The 21048-nt window shown below is 47.5% G+C and overlaps 3 protein-coding genes across 10 annotated transcripts in view; 1 reads left to right on the top strand and 2 right to left on the bottom strand.

Moving 5' to 3' along the window:
• Positions 1-343: 343 nt before the first annotated feature.
• Positions 344-8815, bottom strand: ING5 (inhibitor of growth family member 5). 2 transcript variants are annotated; one of them, XM_066326118.1, is made up of 8 exons: positions 8677-8815; positions 8114-8185; positions 7267-7433; positions 5810-5921; positions 4918-5011; positions 3587-3722; positions 3365-3426; positions 344-2797 (listed from the first exon to the last, which is right to left on the bottom strand). In XM_066326118.1, exons 1-8 carry the CDS (start codon positions 8711-8713, stop codon positions 2755-2757), a joined length of 723 nt encoding a protein of 240 aa, XP_066182215.1. In that variant the 5' UTR covers positions 8714-8815; the 3' UTR covers positions 344-2754. The 2 variants fall into 2 exon arrangements, with proteins under 2 accessions (XP_066182215.1, XP_066182217.1); XM_066326120.1 differs by lacking the exon at positions 8677-8815 and adding an exon at positions 8316-8461.
• DTYMK (deoxythymidylate kinase) lies at positions 8756-19213 on the top strand. Of its 7 annotated transcripts, none has more exons than XM_066326116.1 (6): positions 8899-9038; positions 9447-9531; positions 9783-9891; positions 11061-11151; positions 13095-13292; positions 13855-14388. In XM_066326116.1, the coding sequence occupies exons 2-6, from the start codon at positions 9495-9497 to the stop codon at positions 13963-13965; spliced, it is 546 nt and encodes a 181-aa protein (XP_066182213.1). In that variant the 5' UTR covers positions 8899-9038; positions 9447-9494; the 3' UTR covers positions 13966-14388. The 7 variants fall into 7 exon arrangements, with proteins under 7 accessions (XP_066182209.1, XP_066182211.1, XP_066182212.1 ...); XM_066326117.1 differs by lacking the exon at positions 8899-9038 and adding an exon at positions 9235-9274; XM_066326112.1 differs by lacking the exons at positions 9447-9531; positions 13855-14388 and adding an exon at positions 18898-19213 and having other exon boundaries at positions 8756-9038.
• ATG4B (autophagy related 4B cysteine peptidase) overlaps positions 15604-21048 on the bottom strand; it is a 19714-nt gene continuing 14269 nt past the window's right edge. Inside the window, exons 10-13 of the mRNA XM_066326110.1 lie at positions 20446-20591; positions 19794-19850; positions 19225-19318; positions 15604-17367 (exon numbers count right to left, since the gene is read on the bottom strand). Coding sequence (XP_066182207.1) covers positions 17294-17367; positions 19225-19318; positions 19794-19850; positions 20446-20591 — 371 coding nt within the window. The 3' untranslated portion in view covers positions 15604-17293. The remainder of the gene's footprint in view (positions 17368-19224; positions 19319-19793; positions 19851-20445; positions 20592-21048) is intronic.

The following is a 21048-nucleotide window of genomic DNA, read 5'->3' as shown; positions in this document are numbered from 1 at the left end:
CTTTGCAGTGTGGATTCCTAGGAATCCACGGGAGAGTCCGTGAGGATCCCGGTACACGGGATATGCCAAAGCTCCGTGGCCTGGAAGCGGCGGCGACGCGCAGCGCGCCTCACTCCAAGCCGCCAGGGGGCGCTGTCGCCCGCCCGCGCTCAGTGCCAACACACTCAGCGCCCCCTGGCGGCCGGAGGTTGCATCAGCACCTCCCTCACCCCCCAATAATCCTCACACATTTTTTCCCAAAAATACTTTATTTATAATATAATCCAACATCTCCAAGATCCAAAAAATACAGATATACATTTCCTTATTTTTTTTTTTCTTTACATTCCTTACTTTTTTAAAATATTTGTCCTCATTTCGGTAATTGAGTGAAAGTCGGTTTTGACCTCCAGTTTGGACAAGCTGCAGTAAAGCTGGGCCCCTGGTAGGGGTTTTTGGGCAATGTTTAGTGGGGCACTCCTTTAGGGACCACCCTTCTCCAAGAAACATTTAACACTGTACATTCAAAAGTCAGAAGATTTAAATCCTTTAGTACGCAAAAACGAAGGCTGCTGGTATTTTTGTCTACAAGGTGTTGTAAAAAATCTCTATGACCAGGTGTAAGACGGCAGGACACACTCCTGAGCTCATGCAAGCCCTGAACTGGCATGTTCCCAGTGGGAGAGTTTATTGCTGGTATCAGATCTCAAATGCTTTACACATCACAGAGGTTGTAAAGAAGAGGAGAATGTTCTACCTCAAGCTATTCATCATTCCTAGCAAATTATCCTTCCTTTTGAGGGCTCTACCTTCCAGAGCTTGTTTTCTTTTTTGCTTCGCTGATTCAAGTGGAAAATGCTCTTTGAAGCCCCAAAAGTACTTCTAGAAATGTGTTTTGTTATGCTACCTACCAGAATTTTGGAGCTGAGGGAAGGCAGCTCCACATTGGCTCACCCAGAACTGCTCTCTTCCCTCACAGCATGTTTCCAGCAAGATCTCCAGAGTTTTGAGATTGTTTCAAATCAAATGCTTGGCAATACCAGTACTAACAAAGCCTTAGGAAGAAACAGGAAGAATAGTTGCCTACAATACCACTGGGTGGAAGGGGAAAACAAAACCTGGAACAGCATCAACACGGGTTGTCAGGACTCAGCAATGCTCCAACTCAGTCCAGTGCAGTGGGAGGAGGAGGAGCAGCTCTCACCCTCTGGGGACTGGATCACAGGCTGGCTCCTGAGGTATCACAAATTTGCTCTCATGAAGAGGCAGGAAGAAGAAGAGGGCTTGCTGTACTCCCAGTTTGTGTGACTGTGCTGTTCCTCCTCCCTCCATCCAGCACTCTGGCTTTAATTTCTCTGCCTGTTTTCCATGTCCTATTCTGCGGCAGCAATGCCAAATGTGCATCACAAATGTGCATTTTCATGCACTGAACTGTGGGAACTTCATCTCTCTGTGATGCAATGCAGTAAAGACACCTGCAACATTACACTGGAAATGACAGGACCCTGAAGACAGGGATTTTTTTCCTAAAATTCATCCTTTTTTCCTGCCATATATCAATATTCACAGAAAAGCTACCTCACAATTGAGAGGTTTCTTCTAGGTCAGCAGCAGGCCCAAAGCCCCACAGAGGGAAGGAGAGGTGGCAGGAGCTGTGTTCTGCTTTCCTTCATTGCAAAACATGAGTAAGAGGCTCAGTATAACAGGAAAAATCCTCTTTCTTTTGAAAACAGGTGCCAGAATCTGAGAAGTGTTTTTAATCTTCTGTGCTGTTTATTCAGCAGAAGGAAAGATTATCTGGGAGTTTTTTATGCCTTTCCAGTAGTCTGCACCTGGAGCTCCAGCACACTGGTATGGAAAGCAGCACACAGCCCTGCACAGAGCTGCCACCAACACCCAACAGGGATCAGAGCCAGCAAAGTTCATGAGTTTGGGGCATTTTTTTCCTCCTTCCACCAGCAGGAGGGAAACCTGGAACACCTTTCCCCACTACCTCTTTCACTGCAAGGCAGGTAAGCCTCATGGTGCAGGAGACAGATGTGAAGGCAAGACCAATCTGTGCTCTTCCCTCGACTTCTGCATCCACTGTATCTTAGAGGAAGGAAAAAACAGAGACTTTTGCTTTCCAGGTCCTGATTTCCTCTGTCCCTTCTGCTGCAGCCACTGACACTGCGCTAATGCAAGGATTCACAGTCATCATCTGGAAAGGCAGCCAGAGAAGTCAAGAACATGCAAATGTGGCCCATTAAAAAAAGACAACAAGCTCTGTTGCAACATTCCTGAATGGCCTACAACAGCAGAGCCAGACCATCACTGGAACAAAGAGTGTCCTCATGAAGCCTTTCCCTAAAACCTGATTTACCCATGTGCCACACAGGCAATCACAGCTAACAGTTCAGGCTTTCATCTTACTTTGTGAATAAATCCAACCTTCTCTCTCTCTCTCTAAGAATACTGTAGGTTTCATCTTCACAGTGATGTACTTAAAGAATCTTCAGGGAAATGGAAACAGCCAGAAAAGGCAACACCCTCCCTCAGTATTATTGTGCAAGACTAACATAAATAAAATCTCCGTGGCAAAGGGATTTGGGACTCCCTCCCAAAATCATTGTCTTAGGAAGAACAGGAATTTCAACTGGCCACTGGATAATTAAATATCATACCAGAAAAAGATGGAGGATAGATTAACAAAAAATAATCAAAGGTAATATTGCAACATGAATGAAGGAATATATTAAATTCTTCTTGCCTCGGTGGTGTATCCCCCTCTACTCCTTACTTCTTTTTCTTTCTTTCCTGAACACAACGAGGACAAAACCTGTAGGGAAAAAAAAGTCAGTAATTAGCCCCTGAAATTAGCAGCACAGTGCTTGAGAACTGATTTTAATATTTGTTCACAATTAAGCATGTTTTTGACAGGCAATTTGTTAATTTGATTAAAACAGTCCATTAGATAAAAATAACAAACCCACGATCCTTTCCAAGAGAAGCACATAGTAAAACTCTGAGAAGTCTCCAAAATTTGCCTCCAGAAGTGAAAAGACAAGGTACCTGTCTCTTCCTTAAGCATAGTCACAACTAGTGACAACAGAGCAAACCTCAGATGTAACATATCTGTGTTTATACATGCCTCAGGTCAAAACCTGCTCTGTTTATCAGGCAGTTTTGTTCCCACCAGCACCTAAGACTTGTGTGGAAATGGATTTTAAGAAGACAGTTTGTCTTGTATCTTCTACCCTGACATGTAATCCCCAATCACAGGGGATGCAAACCCTCTGATGACAAGAGCAAAGCTCCTCTGTCAGGGCCACAACAGGGTTTTAATTCTTGTTGAGGCAAACTGCAGCCTAATAAAAATTCCAAAGCTGAATGTTGTCATACTCACCATTTCCCTTTGGGTTTGGTGGTCAGGTCCACACATGCAAAGTGGAACCACTCGATAGGGCACTGCAAAAGAGAAAGAAAAATCCCACACAGGAGATTCTCAGTGGATCACAAATGTTCCCACCACTTGGGACGAGCTAACTGAGCAAGGACCCCCTCCTTGGATTGTATGGGGTTGGGAAGCAACAAACATTCGAAAATCAACAATCTCTCAAGTGCTTACATCTGGGTTGTCACAGCCAATCATCTCTCCATAGGACACCTGGTGACACAGGCAGTAGGTGGGCTCGTTGGGATCCACTGGCATGTCCAGGACATCCGAGGGATGCACTGACAGGATGGTATCAGCAAACTCAGACCTGTGGGCAAGGACAGAGTCAGGACAAAACACTTCTCAACTGCGAAACAAAACTGTGGTACAAGGGCATGGCTTCCCACTGCCAGAGGGCAGGGTTAAATGGGATATTGAAAAGAAATTGTTCCCTATGAAGGTAGGGAGGTCCTGGCACGGGTTGTCTGGAGGAGCTGTGGGTCCCCCATCCCTGAAGTGTTCATAGTTGGACTTGGAATAACACAGTGCTGCGGAAGGTGTCCCTGCCCACTGCAGGGGCTGGAATAGGATGGTCTTTAAGTTTTCTCCAAACACGAATCATTCTGGAATTTGTTGTTTTCAAGATCTAGATCCTACTCAGGAAAATTAGTGTTTTACAGTATCTTCCCTAAACCACACTGATCCTGTTTTAGTTTGTATTACATTGCCACAAACCAGTAATTAAAATCATAAGGTAGGTTGGATCAAACACAGTATGACTAGAAATAATTAAGAGAAGGATTTGTAGATGTCATAAGTAAAGTAACAAAATCATCATACAGGTCACTCCTGGTAGTGGGTAGAATATCCTGTCTGGGGTTTTCCCTCAACCTGTTTCAACATACATTTTTTGTCATTGTCAGGCATGAGTGAACTCTCTTACCCTGACAGAGATGTGCTGACATGCCAGTAGCAGTCCACAGAAACTATTTTTAGTTTCCTGCTCCTCTACTTAGCCAACTGAAAATATCAGAATAGACCTAGCCCCTTTAATATAAATCCCATCTCAGCGAGGGGACACGCAAGGCTACCTAGGACACAATCCTTTGAAAACCACCCCCAAAATTCTGCAAGATTTCTAGAACAGCAGCACAACACTAGTTTCTGTCCTGGTGGACAAGTGAGTTTCTTTTACCATCAAGACCACAAGCAACTGTTAAAAATAGCCCTGTGACAAAAATCAAAGCCATTTGCTCCCAGTTTGCCAACAGCAGCAGGGAGGCTGATCTTGTCCTTCCAGCCAGAGTGTTCCAAGCATGCTGAGCTTCCACATGCCAACCAAGGAATTAATTAACAATGCTGGCCTGTCCTAAGCAGGACGTTAATGAAATGGAATAGGACCAGAACACTCTTAACACGGCTTGCCATCCGGACATGAGTCATAAATAGGGCAGTAAGAGCTTGTGGAAAACTCATCAAGTGTCAAGCCCAAGGCCCTGGAGCTGTGCCTGGGTCTGCCTTACCCTCCTTTGAGCTTCTTTTTCTTTGGTGTATCTTCTTCAGATGTTCTCCTGCCTCGACCACGAGAGCTCCTTTTGTCTTTCTGACTTCGTCCCTCTAAAAAGAAAAAACAACCCCACTGTTTCAGCCTGAGTGGCAGAAACATCCCCAGCTGTTGTTCTTTAGATGCAGCTACTTGTCTTAAAATGCCCATTTCATAGGTAATGGAATTACATATATATATATAAATAAAAAAATTGAATATGCTGACTGAAATGCATTTTTAAGCCACAAAATACACCAAACTCTTGTGTTTACAGGTTTGGCAACAGAGCAGTATGTCAGCACAGGTCATAAACAGCATCACACTTGATTAGACATGCAGTATTTTTCTCAAATCTCAGTGTATTTTTAAACACAGTTAATAGATTACTCAATAACTAACATAGCTTTCAACTCCACCTCCTTGCTCCTACCCCTTATTTCATTGTTCAAAGGCACAAAGCTGCGCTGTGCTGCTGTATCCACACTCAAATGTCACTGTAATCACACAATACTTCAGTATACATGACAGAAATTGGTATCTTCTCTTAATTACTATTTTTTCCCAAAACTAAGACTGTTACACCAGTGCAGTTTTAGCACAGCACCCTTAGAATCAGTAACAACCTCAGGATGATCTATGAAACAGCAACAGTAAGTTTGATCCCAGTACCATATTCCTCTTCATCTTTTGCCCACTATAAACATAGTGGGCAAAAGATAAAGAGAAGATTTGAAGAGCATTAAAAACAAGCAGAGAATTGCACACTTTTTCCCTTCCTCCAGAAATAACAGCCTATTTTACATCTCAGCCTTCCTGGTTTGATACTCTAAGTGCTGGCAAAGGCCCTCAGCTATGTAAGATGTACCCACTTTTCAGGCTCCGGGATCCAGGGCTTTCGAGGTCGCTGCCTTCCAGTTTATCTTTGAGATCAGCCTCGAAGCGCGCCAAGTCTGCATCCAGCCGGCGGATGTGCTTATCCACCTGCACCAAGAGGAAACCACAAACTCAGCTACAAAGCAACACGCACACACACACAAAAAACAGCTCCAAACTAAAACAGGAAGGGCTAGAATTTGGCTGTTATCGGCATGAGCAGAGTGTGGTACTGCAGAGGAAGGCATGGAAGGGGTACAGGCTGGGAAAAGGGAAGTGGTACACACAAAGGGAATGAGGGAGGCAAAAGCACAAGGGCCCAAACCCTCCACAAAAGCAAGCAGAAAGGAAGGAAAAGGGAGGCAACATACAGGAGAGTCAAAGCAACTCAGACTCAACAAAACAAGGTGAGAGATACTAAAAACAACTGGTTTGTCCCTGTGATGTTCAAAATTCAAAGGCAGTCCTTGATATGTGTCAAGTAGAGCAGTTAGGGTTTTTCCCCTGGTACTCCACTGTCGCGTGAATCAAAGAAGTTTAACAATAAATACAAAGGTTTAATATCCTCAAGTCAACACACACTAATTAAATACCTTTTACTACCCTGGCTGCAATAAATTGACTTTCAGAACAGAGATTTTAAGCCACTACCCCCAAGCTGTGCTGCTACAAGACTTTGTCATTAAATGAGTTCACCAGTTATCTAGGGCATTGATATTACTGGGACATGATTACATGTTTTTTGCAGCATTTGATGGCAATCAATCATCAACTGCAGCTGTAGCAAAACCCAAAGCATCCCTACAAGCTGGAAACAAATACTTACTACAGTCAAAAGGATTCCCCTCACTCAACTTTCATCAAGGAGGTTAAACACATGGAGATAAGAATTACTCGAGAGACAGAAGAAAAAAAATAAATTGGAAAGCTGCATCTTAAGAAATGAGATTTTTCTCCCAAGGTCTATTGAGGAGATTTTGATGTCCAATAAACCAAGGCAATTGAGCAGAATTCCTGCTGTTCCTCCACAACATAGTACAGCAGCTGGTTTAAAAAAAAAATTTGCTTTCAACTAAATGTGCCCCAAATAAATTATCAGTGACAGAGAGCTGCTGGAGTGTGGTAAATTTGCTAGCATTATTACACAGCAGATGAGTACTACTGATAAAGCCACCTCCAAGGAGGATAATCTCACTAATTCTTCAGCAAAAGAGAAACCTGGTGCCAATGAAGAGAGCTTTCTGGGGATGGCAACAGTGAAAAACATAAGCTTGAGGACTAATAACTTGTTTTGGTAAGAAATTTAAGAAAAAGAAAAAACAAACAAACAAACAAAAAAAAAACCAAAAAAAAAAAAAAAAAAAAAAACCAACTCAGGGAAAGCTGACACTGTGAAGCATCTCCACATGCACCATTCCAGAGGATGCCCATTGTTCCACAGCTCATGGCTCACCATCTCATAGGTCTGCATGGCCAGCTGCACTTTGTCATCACTGTACTCTTTACACTTGCTGTAGGCACTCTGGATCTTCCTCAGGTGCTCCACTCTCTCCTCAGGCAGCATGTTCTTCACTGACTCGATGTACGCTGCTGCCAGGCTGTCGATCTCTGCTTTCTTGTCTGAGAAAAGAACAGGTACTTTTGTTTTTCTATTTCCATTCAGCAGACCCTTCCTGACAGCTGTTACACTCCCCTCAAGTCCTTAATGCATTTGCCTTTTTAAAAACAGAACCAGTTAAGTTAAAGGTGCTCACTCTTTGTCACTTATGGTGTGATTCTGCTTTCTTGAGTGTTCCAGAGCTAATTCAGAAGTTAATTGATAGTTAATTCACAGTTAAGATCAGAAACTGAACCCATGAGCTCACAAGTTTCAGCCTCTCTTCCTACATGCAGGACATTTTATTTGTTGTGCCGTCACTTACTGTCCTGATGGTTCAAAATAAAAATAATTAATATGCAACCAGATACAAAGAAAGACTTCAGAAAGGAAGAAAACATCGTCCTGCAAGACACACAGGAATCTAGATCTTGTTAGATATAGAAATATGAAGAAGGAAGGACTCTCATCCAAGTGGCCACTGAGTGCAGTTATCACAGAGCTACGAATTTAAACTGGAAACAGAATCAAGCCCTGTGATGTGAGCTGTATCCTCACAGGAAACAAACAAACGCTGCAGAGCACTCAGGCTGAGAGAAGGGACAGCAGTAGAGGGGCCTCTAAAGCCCGGTCTCCACTGGGTTCTTTCCATCCTTGAGGCCAGGCTCTCTCGGCCTTTGCTTGCCGAAACACCTGCACGTACCTTCTGTTCTCTGATCCAGCTCCCGCATCAGCTGGAAGTTCCTCTGCAGCTCGCATGGCAGATTCTCAATACCTGCAAGAAAAACGCTATTAAATGCTCTGAGCAACCTTGTCAACGGAAAGTGTCCCCGCCCATGGCAGGGGCTAGAACGAGATGAGTTTCAAGGTCATTCCCAACCCAACTCATCCTGTGAGTCACATACCATGAGCCGCCCTTTCACCTCAGCAGACCCTGAGCAGCTGCCTGGGTGCCAGTCACTGGGCCGGCACCAGCGGCCCAGCCAAGGGAGGGGAAGGGAGGGGAAGGGAGGGGAGCAGGACCCCCGCCCCGCTGCCTCCCACAGCCACCATGGCCTCACCATCCCACTCCCCAGCGCGCACCGATGACGTTATATGGCGCCGGGTGATGACGCAACGACACTGGCGCTCCCCCCACTCCCCCGCGCTGCCCGTGGCGCAGTTTTAATTGCCGCGCTGCCACTGCCGCCCCAATCCCACCGCCCCCGCCCCGGTCCCGGCCCAGTCCCCGTCCCGGCCCCTCTGCCGCCCCCGCCCCACACTCACTGTCCAGGTAGTGCTCCAGGTACATGGCAGTCGCCATCTTGCGGCCCGCGCGCCGCTCGCCGCCGCCCGCCGGGCCCGCATGAGCAGGCCCGCGGCCTCATCCCGTATTCACGGCCTGCGCGCCGCCCATTGGCCGCCGGGGCCGCTGGCGCTGCATAATCATCAGGGGCGGGGCGGGCGGCGATTGGCGGGCGCGGCGGAAGGGGCGGGGCGGCGCGGGGCCCGCGCAGTAATGGCGGCGCGGCGCGGGGCGCTGATCGCGCTGGAGGGTGTGGACCGCGCCGGGAAGAGCACCCAGGGCCGCCGGCTGGTGGAGGCCTTGCGGGAGGCCGGGCACCGCGCCGACCTCCTTCGCTTCCCAGGTAGGGCGTGGTTGGGGTGAGCCCTGGGGAGGGGCGGGCTGCCGTGCTTTCCCGCCGCGGCCGGGCTCTGGGCGGGCGCTGGGACACAGGGACCGCCCCCAGCCCCGACCCACAGACCCCTCCCAGCCTGGATGGACCGACCGCCTCCCGGCCGTGACAGATGGAACTCCCACGCCCCGGCAGAGCGACTGCCCCTCATCCACGACGGACTCCTCCCGTCGCGGATAGACTGATAGGTCAGCTCCAGGTAGAGGCTGTTGGTGGGGATGGCCCCGGGGCCATTCTTCTTCTAGGAAATGAGGATTGGAAATGAGGGCTGGAAGTTTCAGCTTAGATATTAACGTGGGTCTACGCTTTCCCAGAACAAGCGGTGACATTTACTTGGTGACTTTTTGTAAATCTGGACAGACAGCTGGACTGGAAGCTGACCTATGTGACTATGGACTCTCATCCTGGATGGACCGACCTCCTCCCCACAACCTGTCCCAGGCTGGTAAATCCCAGCCCCAGAAGACTGATCTTCTCCCACCTGTGACAAACATTCCCCTCATCCTGGACAGACCTCCTGCCACCCATGACAGAAAGACTCCCACCCTGGATGGACTGACCTCGTGCCATCCATGACAGATTGACCCTGCTCTGGTCAGACCAACCTCCCACCCGGGACAGACCCCCCAGGGAGATGGATATTCATCTGAGAAGAGCGGTTTGGGACAGCCTTTGCATCTTCTGTCTTTCCTACAGACAGAACCACAGAGATTGGGCAGCTGATCAGCTCCTACCTGGGGAGAGAGAAGAACCTGGAGGACCACACCATTCACCTGCTCTTCTCTGCCAACCGCTGGGAACATGTGTAAAGATGATGATTTTTTCAGTTGTAAAAGAAAAATGTGTGGTGTTGAGTCACATGGAGTTTGAGCTTGCAGTGGGTACAGAAAATACAAGAATGTGATCCTGTTTAGACAGGAAAACAGGCTGGAAATATGTCTTAAGGACTCTTACAGCTTTGGATTAATCACAGAATCCCAGAATAGTTTGGATTGGGAGGGGCCTTAAAGCCCATCCAGTCCCACCCCCTGCCATGGGCGGGGACACCTCCCACTATCTCAGGTTTCTCCAAGCCCCATCCAGCCTGGTCTGGGACACTTCCAAGGATGGGGCAGCCACAGCTGCTCTGGGCACCCTGTGCCAGGGCTTCACATCTTCCCAGGAAAGAATTTTATCTCAATATCCCATCTGACCCTTCCCTTGTAATCTTAGATCAGACCCCACAATTTGTTGGTTTTATTAATCACTGTCACCATATTTCCAACTCCTGTGCTGTACTGGATTAAAAAATTGGGGAGCTGAGACTGAACCAGACTGTGAATTTATTTTCTTTCCTGAAGATACCTTGCTTTGATAGGGAATCCCTATGAGTGATGGTGCTTAAGGAATTGTTCCCAAATTTTCCCTGCAGCCATGTTCACCTGTAACTGGCTGTCCTTGCTTCAGTCACAGAGTCTGTGTGGTTGTGGGGAAAACAACAGTGTTGGCTGTTGTTTTTACCGGGAAATAGAGATTTCAAAATGTTCTCATTTTACAGAAAAGCTTTGCTGGCTCTGCTGTAGTGGCAGTGTCAATTAAGCTGGGAAAACAGAAGGCAGATAAGTGAGCTCTAAGAAGAACTGTCATGAATAAAAGTGGCAGAGCATATCACAAAATCTACTGCACCACCTAAAAAGGGAAGAGGACTAAGCTGTCCATGTCAATATAGTTCATCTGTGATCTTGCCTGTGAGCCCTGGAGCTGCCTAGAGCAGTTCCCAATACTTGGCACCCTGAGTTTGGGTGTCATGAAAGGGTATTTGCTCAGTGCCTGGTGGAGAATACAAACAGTTCTTCACTTGCCATCTGCATCACAGCTGCCCCTGCCAGTGATCTCCCTTAATAATGACATACTTGGAGTTTTAGATTAACTCCTTTCATTTCTGTCACTATAAAGGGGTGCAACTTTATTATTTTATCTCCCACATGGTTTCAGACCGATGATGAAAGAGAAACTCCATCAAGGGATCACGGTCGTGGTCGACAGATACGCCTTCTCTGGAGTGGCCTTCACAAGTGCCAAAGGGGTGAGTGAGACCTGCAGCAGCCCCTGCCCCTCTCTCTGTCTGGGGAAGCAGCTCCAGGTAGAGGCTGTTGGTGTGAGTGGCCCAGGGGCTATTCTGGGAAATATGGGCTGGAAGTTTCAGTTCAGATGTTAATATGGGTCTACCCTTTCCCAGAACAAGCAGTGAAACTTACTTGGTGATTCTTTGTAAATCTGGACAGACTGCTGGACTGGAAGCTGACCTGACTCTGGAGAATGATTCTGGGAGTTTATTACAGACTCTCTGTACTTGCTCAGGCTGCTGGCCCATAAATTTGAGGAACAGAGCCACATACATTAGAAGAGACCTATGGAATTCATGAAGCCCAGCTTCCAGCAGGGCTGACATAAGCAGGCTGCTTGAGCCTACCTCCAGCCAAGGTTTGAATATCTTCAGGGATGTATATCTGTTCCTTTCCGGGTTCCTCTCTGCTCACCTTCAGAGTAAAAGTGATTTAGCCTGAATTTCTGGTATTCCCACGTGTGCCTTTTGGCCTGTCCCTACTTTCAGAACAAGTCAGCTCTGCCAGCCACTCTTGAAGCCATTCTGCACAGACACTCATATCCCACTCTGTCAGATGTGTCCCGTTCCTGCTAAGCAGCCATCAGTCCTCTGAGAGTATCCTGTGGTCACAGAAGCTCCAGCCATGCCTGCAGCACCAGCTGTGACCTATGTTCATTCTTGCCCAAGCCTTTCCCTGCTTCCTGGAAGGACTGAGGAGGTCCCCAAGCCCTCACCTGCATCTTCTTCCACCCTTCTCCTTTCCTGGACATTGTGTAGCTTACCCTGAGACAGATACATTGAAGCATTTAAGTGCTAATCAGGTGTCTGCAAAAGTCTCAAATTAAGAGTCAGGATGTGTAACACGAGCTGAGTCATCCCAAAGTAATGTTCCCAAATCCACATGAGCACAGCGAGGAATGTTCTGCTACTTTCTGGTGGGGGAAAAAGGGTGTTTAAAAGTGTCTACATTTCTTTGAATGTAGCTGGTGACCTGCAGGCCTCAGCCATGCAGATGCCACCCTTGGGAAGCAGGGATGGCATCCTTTGCTGCTGGAAGAGACCTCCTCTCTTCTTAAAAGAATGGAGTTTGGCATGTTTTTCACTCGAGAAGGGGAGATATTGATGCCCATACCTAACACAGAAGTCTACTGGCTGCCAGAGCTCACACCCAAGATTGATGTGGTACTTCAGCTTCTCTTACCCCCTCATGGGATTGAAAAACCCACTGCACATACATCCAAAAAATACCCAGATTACCAGGACACAGAACATCTGGGGAGAAATTGGAGAGCAGATGTGCCAGCTCCTCTTAGAGGGATTTAAGATGTGGATGAGCAATGAATGGACTCCATAGTCTCACCAACATCATGGATTCACATGCCCTGATGAAAGTCTTCAGACCTCTCAACAAAATCCAAAAGTTGGAAAACTGCATCTGTTGTGTCTGGGCTGAAAATTCCTGGGTAGGTGAGTATTGGGAAGGAGCCTCTGTGGGCTTAGAGATGTCCGCATTGCAGCTCTGTGGTGTTTGTGTTTGGGAGCAGCTTTGTTTTGCTTTGTTTTGGACTGAGCAAGTTCTGGACTGGTAATGGCTGTGTGGAGACTCAGAATGTGCCTTGGAAGAGCTCAGGTGGGATCTGCAGAAGAGGCATGAAAAGCTTTCACTCTCTCCAACTCAAATAGGCACAAAAGGTGCTGAACACTTGACAAAACCTGCTGCTTCCAAATGCCCAGGACTGAATTCCCACATGGTAAGCTGGGATATCACCTTTCAGTTTGTAGCTTGTGCTGAGTGAGTGCAATTTGGGTTGCAATTTCTGCCATCCTTGGCTGTTCCTTTCCCATCTCACTCTCCAGCCAACTTGCTGCTTTTCTGTCTTAGTGTGTCTCACCTCAAGCTCGGTTGTCTTTGCTTGAGACAGAACTTCTGCCTGGATTGGTGCAAACAGCCTGATGTTGGACTCCCAAAGCCAGACCTGATCCTGTTCCTTCAGTTAAGTCCAGAAGAAGCAGCAGAACGAGGGAACTTTGGACATGAACGTTATGAGACCAGCTCCTTCCAAGAGAAAGTTCTTCAGTCCTTCTATTGCCTAATGGAGGACAAGACCCTAAACTGGAAGGTGAGGAATTAACTCTAATGGGCTTGTCATGGACCAGGGTGGGGATCTCTAGTAAGATCTCTCAAATTTTGCCTGTCACATCCCTGTGCTGCCCCTTCCCACTTCTCTTAGTGAGACATGTTGGGGACCAGCCAAGGGCACTGTGAGATGTGGCAGAGAGGGCACTTCCCTGTTCCAGGAGACCCTGGTCAGCTCTTTGTGCACCTGGGATGAATCCCTAGCTTACCTGCCTCTGTCACACACCCGAGAGACTGCCAGCAAACAACATGCAGCATCAGTTTCTTCTGTTTCCCTTCACCCACCCTCCTCACATGTACTTCTTAAATGCCTATTCCTACATATATTGATTTCTCCCAATCCACTCCAGAAACTGCAGAGAGGAGGTGTAATTAGCTCATTTCACTACTCAGGAAGAGTAATGATATTATGGGTAATGGGGGGAGTAACCTTAACAACTTAATTGAGTAACCTTTACAAAAAGGTTTTTCTCATTCCTTGGTGTCCACTAACATGTTTCTGTATTCTCTGTTATCTGTCCTGTATTTTGTTGTCTTGGAAACAGACAGTGAATGCTTCAAAGAGCATTGAAGACTTGCACAGAGAAATCAAGTCCATTGCACAGAAAACTATGCAGGAGGTTCAGAATAAACCTCTGGGAGAACTCTGGAAATGAAACTTCATACAGGTCTAAAAGAGTAAGGGAAAGGTCACTTCTTGAGTCTTCCACACTCGGACTGTGTCATCCCAGCAACTTCAGCTTAGATCCTGTGTATTCTTTTGGGTCCAACATACTTGCTGATGTCCTCATCTGCTCCTCCCTTCCATCCTGCATAGTCCCTTCTTTTAAATGAATATGCCATGAGTGTGTATCAAATTCCTTGTCAAAACCTCCATCTCCCAAGCAGGAGCTCCTGTTACAGCTCCAGTCCTGGAGTGCAGATATGGATGTGGAGCCAAGGGCCATCCCTGGACACAGACAGTTCCCATTTTTAGGGAATTGCAATGTTTCTAATCATTCTTCATTTCTAGTAAATGCATCCCCCCAATGCTCAAACCAGTTTGTAGACGATTTGTTAATAAATTGTTCTTTTAAGCATTTGGCACAGGGCTTTTTTTCCAGTATGATCATTTATCTTCTAGAAGAATATATGGGAGGTGAGAGTGCTGCAGTTCAGGCACTAAATCCAAGGAAAGCTGTTTGCTATAGCTGTGGAAAAAAGGAAGAGGTGAATTCAAGCCTTCTCCCCAGCTGTGCAATCCTGGACAGCTGTGAGCGGGTAAGAGCCTGAAACAGATGAATAAGCTCGTAGCAAGGCCAGTTTGGAGGACAAGTAGCACATAAATTATCTTAGACTGCCCAGGATGAGAGGAATAGTCACTTGTGGCTCCTGCACACATCCCAGTGCAGTTTGAAACCAGACCAGCTATGAATCACCTAAATCACCAGAACAAACTGGAATGTTAATCATTTGCAGGGGACACTTAAGAGATGGCCAGGAGAGTTCAGGTCTCTGCTGGATGTTTGACTTACCTTCCAGTAGGGTGGACTGCTCTGATTTTCACAGACTAAATCCTCTCTAACTCAGAGAGAGGCAGATTGAACCAATTCACGAGCAGGGAGAGAAAGCTACATATTTAAAACAAAATTGTTAATACAACATCAGCTACAATGGCAAAGGCTGCTGCCTTCCCTCCACAGCTGCCCAGCACTTGGCAGCCAGACACTCCTGGTGAAGGAGGTGAGCCCCTGCAATACTGCATCAGGCCCTGACAGTAACATTGGGACAAGACAATACACTGAAAAGCCAGAAACACCTGTTAAATATCTAAACTGAGCTTAGCCCCGTTATTGGCATTGTGTCAACACTCAGGTAAAATCTTGTCTAGCAGAGCTGTCCTTAAACATAAACCCATGAACATGAAATAAACAGGAGAATCATTGATTTAGGTTCGAAAGGGATCTTATAGATCATCTTTTTCCATGGGCACAGACACCTTCCACTAGACCAGGTTGCTTAAAGCCCTGTCCAGCCTGGCCTTGGACACTTCCAGGGATGGGGCAGCCACAGCTTCTCCGAACAACCTGTGCCAGGCCCTCCCCACCCTCACGGGGAAGAATTGCTTCCCATCTATCCCATCTAACCCTGCCCTCTGGCAGTGGGAAGCCATTCCCCCTTGTCCTGTCCCTCCAGGCCCTTGTCCAAAGTCCTTCTCCAGCTCTCCTGGCGCCCCTCTACACACTGGACTCTTCAGGTGTACAGCATACTACCCACCCCTGCCTTCAGCATGTGCAAGGACATGAGGACAGGCAAAGATTTTAGATCTGTTTATTCAGATAGAAATTGAAAGCAGATGAATGGAGCACAGCCCCACTTCGTCTGCTGCCTCTTCCCCTGACTACAAGAGAGAAGAGAAGCAGGCAGAAAGCAGCAAATAATAATTTAGTGACAGAAGCATTGTGGTTCCCAGTTCAAACCTCTGCTTTCGGGTATCACAGGGACAGTTAGAGCATCAGTAGGTCAGTCACAGGGGAAACAGGTAATTTCTAACCTGGTGGCACCACCCTTGGGCACCACCACCATCATCTGACAGGTTCCAAACCTGAATGCAAAAACCAGAGCCTTGTAAACAGGGTTGTAGTGTGCAGCACACACCAAGGAAACTACGGCAGCAACTTCCCTTGCAGTGTGCATGGAGACAGCTCTCTTCCGTGTTTACCTTTCTCTCTGTGGAGAAGGGCCCTAGGCAGAGCTACCATCTTAAAGTAGCTAAAATTTCCAGTATATTTGGACCTTCTCAAGGCATTCTGCCCTTCTTGGGATGATTACCTGACAGGGGTTTCTCCAGTTAGCTCCTACAGCACCTCTGGGCACACTCCACAGGGAGGGGAGCGGGCAGAGGCAAGGTACCGACACAGCTCAGAAACCTACTTGACCTTCAGGCATCTCTTCTGCTTTGGAAAGGGAATGTCTGACAGGAGAAGCTGGAGGAAGTGCTGACCAACTCACCCAGGGCACCTCAAGAGGTTTTACAGCTTGGGTTTTTGGCAGGACAACATCATTCCCTAGTTGCTATGCTAGCACACTGGGGGACAGGCAGAAGCCTGGCACATGCCTGGCAGATCTCTGCTGTCCTGTTTCAGCTCTCCCAGCTCTGGACCTTTTTACTGGGCTGTAGAATTCAGATTTCTGTTCAAAGCAGCTTTCCTGAAGGTACTTGCTGTAGAGACTATTCCACTGTAGAAGCACATGGATTGATTTACTGAACAACACGCACATTTTCTATTCTTCCATTCCTTCTGTGATTTAAACTGGGATTGAGATGCTCCCCAGTAGCACAGCACTGCTCCACACTTCACTTATTGAATTCCCAGTCACTTAGAAGTTCCCTCAATTCCCTTTCCATAGGGTGTGAACAGGAGAGGTAGTGCTGAGTGTCCTGCAGAGCATGAACAGGAGTTGTACCGTAGGGACCTGCACTCCGGAGGCTTCCCAGCTGTCTGTGGGACATGGCTGCTGTTCCCCAGCATTGTGAGCTGCAGTCCAGGTTGGATAGTGAGAAGGGAAGTCACTAAAGGCATTAACTGGACGTTTTTCCTGCTAATTGATGGGTGGGCTCTACTTAAGCTTCAGAGGGGAGTCCCCATAGAAGGATTCAGCGCTCTAATGATTTCCGTGCCTCCCCTGGAAGGCCCAGCTGACCTGCTGATGTAACAGATAGGCTTTGAACTCCTAAGCACCACTGCATCCACTTCCAGCAACTGTTTGCTGCTGAGAAATTCCAACTGCAGCCAGTAAGGCTGTAACACCCTCTGGGTTCTTCATCCCACTGCAGACACTGCACGCTCCGCTCCGAGGCTGCACGGAATGCCAGGATGGACGGGAGGCAGGGATGGCAGCAAGCACCTATGAAAACCGGTAGCCCCAGGCTCTCGAAGGAGCTTCCCTCCCCCCTTCTCCCCACACATACACAAATTTGCAGAGTCAGTTTCCTATTTGTTTTCAAAGGGACAGGATTTCAAAGTCTTCATCTTCCGAGTCAAAGAACCTTTCCAATCTGTCGGCATCAGAGGAGTCTGGAAGAGAAGAAGAGAGCGCTGCCTCAGTGGCATGCTGTGACTGGAGAGCATACAGCAGCTGGAAGGCATCACAGTTTGAGTGCCAAGTGCCTGCAAGTCCCAAGACTCAGTGACAAATCCAAGTGAGGGCTCTGAGGAGGGTAAGAACAAGTCAGTGGTATGAAAAACGCACTGGAGGGAACTACATGGAGCACAGAAGCACATAATCTTTCTCAGATCCAAACACATTTCTGCTGCTGCTGTTGGGTACAACCCTCCTGTGCCCCAGCTCTGCATTAGTAGAAGACTGTTCTGCCTCAAGAGGCTCAAAAGAGGAGAACCTGCCCTGGTCTGGACTAACACCCATGAAGATCTCTGTCCCATTTAAGAGATACATTTACCCCTATGTATTAGAGAATTGTTTCTACTATGGTTGTTTTTGGTGCAACTGTTAACAACGTGTCAACATGTTAACAACATGCACTCTCCTAAAAGCAATTAGTACAGTTCACTTTGTCAGGAAAGATAATGTTAGTTGATCCCACCCTTCCAACTCCACCCTTCCAACTTTATAGTGAAGAAGGAGGTCACACTTAAAGGGGACGGAAGCAACTTTAGCCCAGAGGAAAGTAAAGGAGAAACTTTATTAATTCAGGCTGAACAGTTACAGAACCCCAGAATGGTTTGGGTTGGAGGGGACCTTAGAGATCATCCAGTTCCGTCCCCCTGCCATGGGCAGGGACACTTTCCACTATCCCAGGGTGCTCCAAGCTCTGTTCAACCTGGCCTTGGACATTTCTGTGTATGGAGCAGCCACAGCTTCTCTGGGCAGCCTGTGCCAGGTTCGCACCTCCCTCACAGGGAGGAACATCCCAATATCCCATCTATCCCTGCCCTCTGGCAGTGGGAAGCCATTCCCACTTGTCCTCTCACTGTGTGCTCTCTCCAGCTTTCTTGGAACCCCTTCAGGCCCTAAAAGGGGCTCAAAGTTAAAAAAAAGTACTCCTTCTAGTGAGAGACAGGAGTAACACAAATGGAATGGCCATGAGAGAGGCTCTACAAGCCAGGGAAGAGGGAGAAGGACAAATAGTCCATTACAGAAACATTTTTAAGAGTAGGAAAGACAACATTAGAGACAATTTAAGACAGGCAAGGATCAATTGACACTTCAAGGGAATTGAGCACTCCTTATAGCAAGGGACAGTGTGATAATGAAAGCTTTTAAGGAAGGAGGGCAGAGAGGAGAGAGACCAGAAATGCAGGGTGCAGGTTGCCAGGAGGCACTCAATGCCTGGTGACAGGGTAGGCTTGCCCACACACACTCGCTGCTCTTGGCAGAAGCAGCAAATGGCTTTATCTCCTGCAACATTTACTCGTATTATTAATGTGATAAGCAGAGCCTAACAGGCAAGATTAGTGCCCAGCACTTGTCCTTTTTCCCACTGATAGAGGTACATGCCAGGAAGGAGTGCCTTATGCTGGAACTAAGTGTGATCAGCCCTGTACTGGACCATTTTCATTACCTACAAACTCGGTTTTCATTTTCAGCCTTTGCACTGGATGCTTTTGATTCCTCCAAACATCCATTCAGAAACCACAGAGTCATACTGCCACGACAGCCTGTGAGCTTGTTTGTTCTTCTGCTTAGTCACCATCACCATTCACAGATTGTTTTAAAAATCCTCCTGAGACACTGTGGGATCTGCAAACCTCTAGCTGAAAGCCGAAGAACTACATCAATTACCCCAAGAGCTCCAGGTTAAATTCCAGGTAGGACAGGAACATACTAGAAGTGATCATGTAATTCCATGATTTCCAGAAACCCAAAGGGACCTGCTCACCCTCAGCTCTCTCTCCCTCCCTGCATGGCCTCACCTGGTGTGAGATTCAGGATGTCAGGGTTGGAGAAGTGTGAGGGCTGGCGTTCCACCAGCTCGAACATGGGCAGCGCTCCTCTGACCAGGGACAGCTGTGGAGACAGAGCAGAGCCATGAGAACCAACAGCTCTACACTGCTGGGGCACTTCAGGGGTAATAATGATCTGTTGGGACTTCACTGTAGCTAGAAAAATGTTTTTCTAAGCTTTTGAATCACATCATCAACAGGGTTTCAGAGCTGTGCTCCTTTTGGTAGTTTAATAAACTATTTTAATATGCTTAAAATGGGGTAATGCTGCAGAGAACATGGTCTCTGTGCAGTGGTTTGGAAACAAAACAATACCTGATATTCCTTTCCCAGGGACAGAGAATCAGAGACTCATTAAAGTTGGAAAAGAACTCCAACATCTTCAAGTCCAGTCATTCCCCCAGCACTGCCAATATCACCACTAAACCGTGTCCCCAAGTGCCACATCCACATGTCTTTTGAGCACTTCCTGGGATGGGGACTCCACCACTGCTCTGGGCAGCCTGTTCCAATGTCTGACCAGATCCATATACACAAACCTTTTTGATTTGCTGGCACCAGTCATTAAAGTCTGCCTCTGTGTTGCAGAAAAAACCCTGAAAAAAAAAAAAAAAGAAAAAGACTTTATCTTTCTATATTTTAGATTGATCATTTCAGACTTAAGGGCCTGCGTCAACACCAAGTAACATGATCAGGACTGGGAGTAGTTACTACTCCTGACTGCCTTGATTTAAAAACGTGCCTCACACTGCCCTGTTAAACTGAACACTCCACAAAGGCTTAATGTGTCCAGGCTATCCAAGTGCTGGAATCAATATTTTCTTTACTGCAGAAGGAAAAAAGGAAGCAAAGGGCAGGCATCTCAGGTTCAACAGAAAACAAGCCATGGTGCATCATCACATGGATTCAGGAATGGATTCAGATCTGCCCATCAAAAGGCTGGAATCAAAGCCAAAACTAAACCCAAGAGAAATGACACTGCTCCATGAGGAATGCTATTTAACTGCTATGCAAGGGGGACTTCCCTGGGACAAGCCGCTGTCTGTCAGGAGCAACTTTACCACTGTCACCAAAACCCAGAGCACTGCAGAATACCCAGACCATCACCACTGCCTCTGCCAGCTCTCTGTGGAACAGGGGAACCCCAGTGGTGCCCCTAGAGTCATGGGGAGCAGGAGGAACAGGACATACCACGGCGATGGAGGGGTCGAGCTCGGCGATGCTCATCCTGCACGGAGGGTGCTGGCAGTGGAAGGTTTCGTCGGGGAGGCAGCCGCTGTCACCAGGCTCCACCGCTGGCTGCGTGGTGTGGGGGTCCAGGTAAATGAGCTCCTCACCTGGGCACAGAGGCAAGGACACATCAACAGCAAGAACCATGCCAGAAGTAAGAAGTTCTGAAAGAGGAGGAAGAGCAATGGCAGAGCCAGCTCTCATCACCACACAGAGGAATCCACATTCCAGGCACATCTCGCTTTCAGCCACTTCCCCAAATGCTTCTCAGCCAAGCACAGCTGCCAGCACAACCACGGTGGCCACTCCACTGTGACACTCTGAGATTGAGGCACAGGCACTTGTCTGGGTGAGCTTAAATAGACCCCAGAAATCTAAAGCACAAATAACCTGAGGTCTCTGGCAGAGAGGAAACCAGAGGGAAGGAAGAGAGTAGTAAGAGTTTGCAGGGTTTGAGGAACACCTAAGAACAATTAAGTGACCTCCCTCTGACCAAGCCACAGAGGGAGGTCAGCTCTGAATGCAGGAAGCAGGCTCTATGCACTCCACAGACCAGATTTAGTG

The sequence above is a fragment of the Sylvia atricapilla genome, chromosome 10 (genome assembly GCF_009819655.1).
Source record: "Sylvia atricapilla isolate bSylAtr1 chromosome 10, bSylAtr1.pri, whole genome shotgun sequence".
Classification (NCBI taxonomy): Eukaryota; Metazoa; Chordata; class Aves; order Passeriformes; family Sylviidae; genus Sylvia; species Sylvia atricapilla.
The sequence above is the reverse complement of the archived record's forward strand: the minus strand, read 5'-3'. Positions and strand labels throughout refer to the sequence as shown.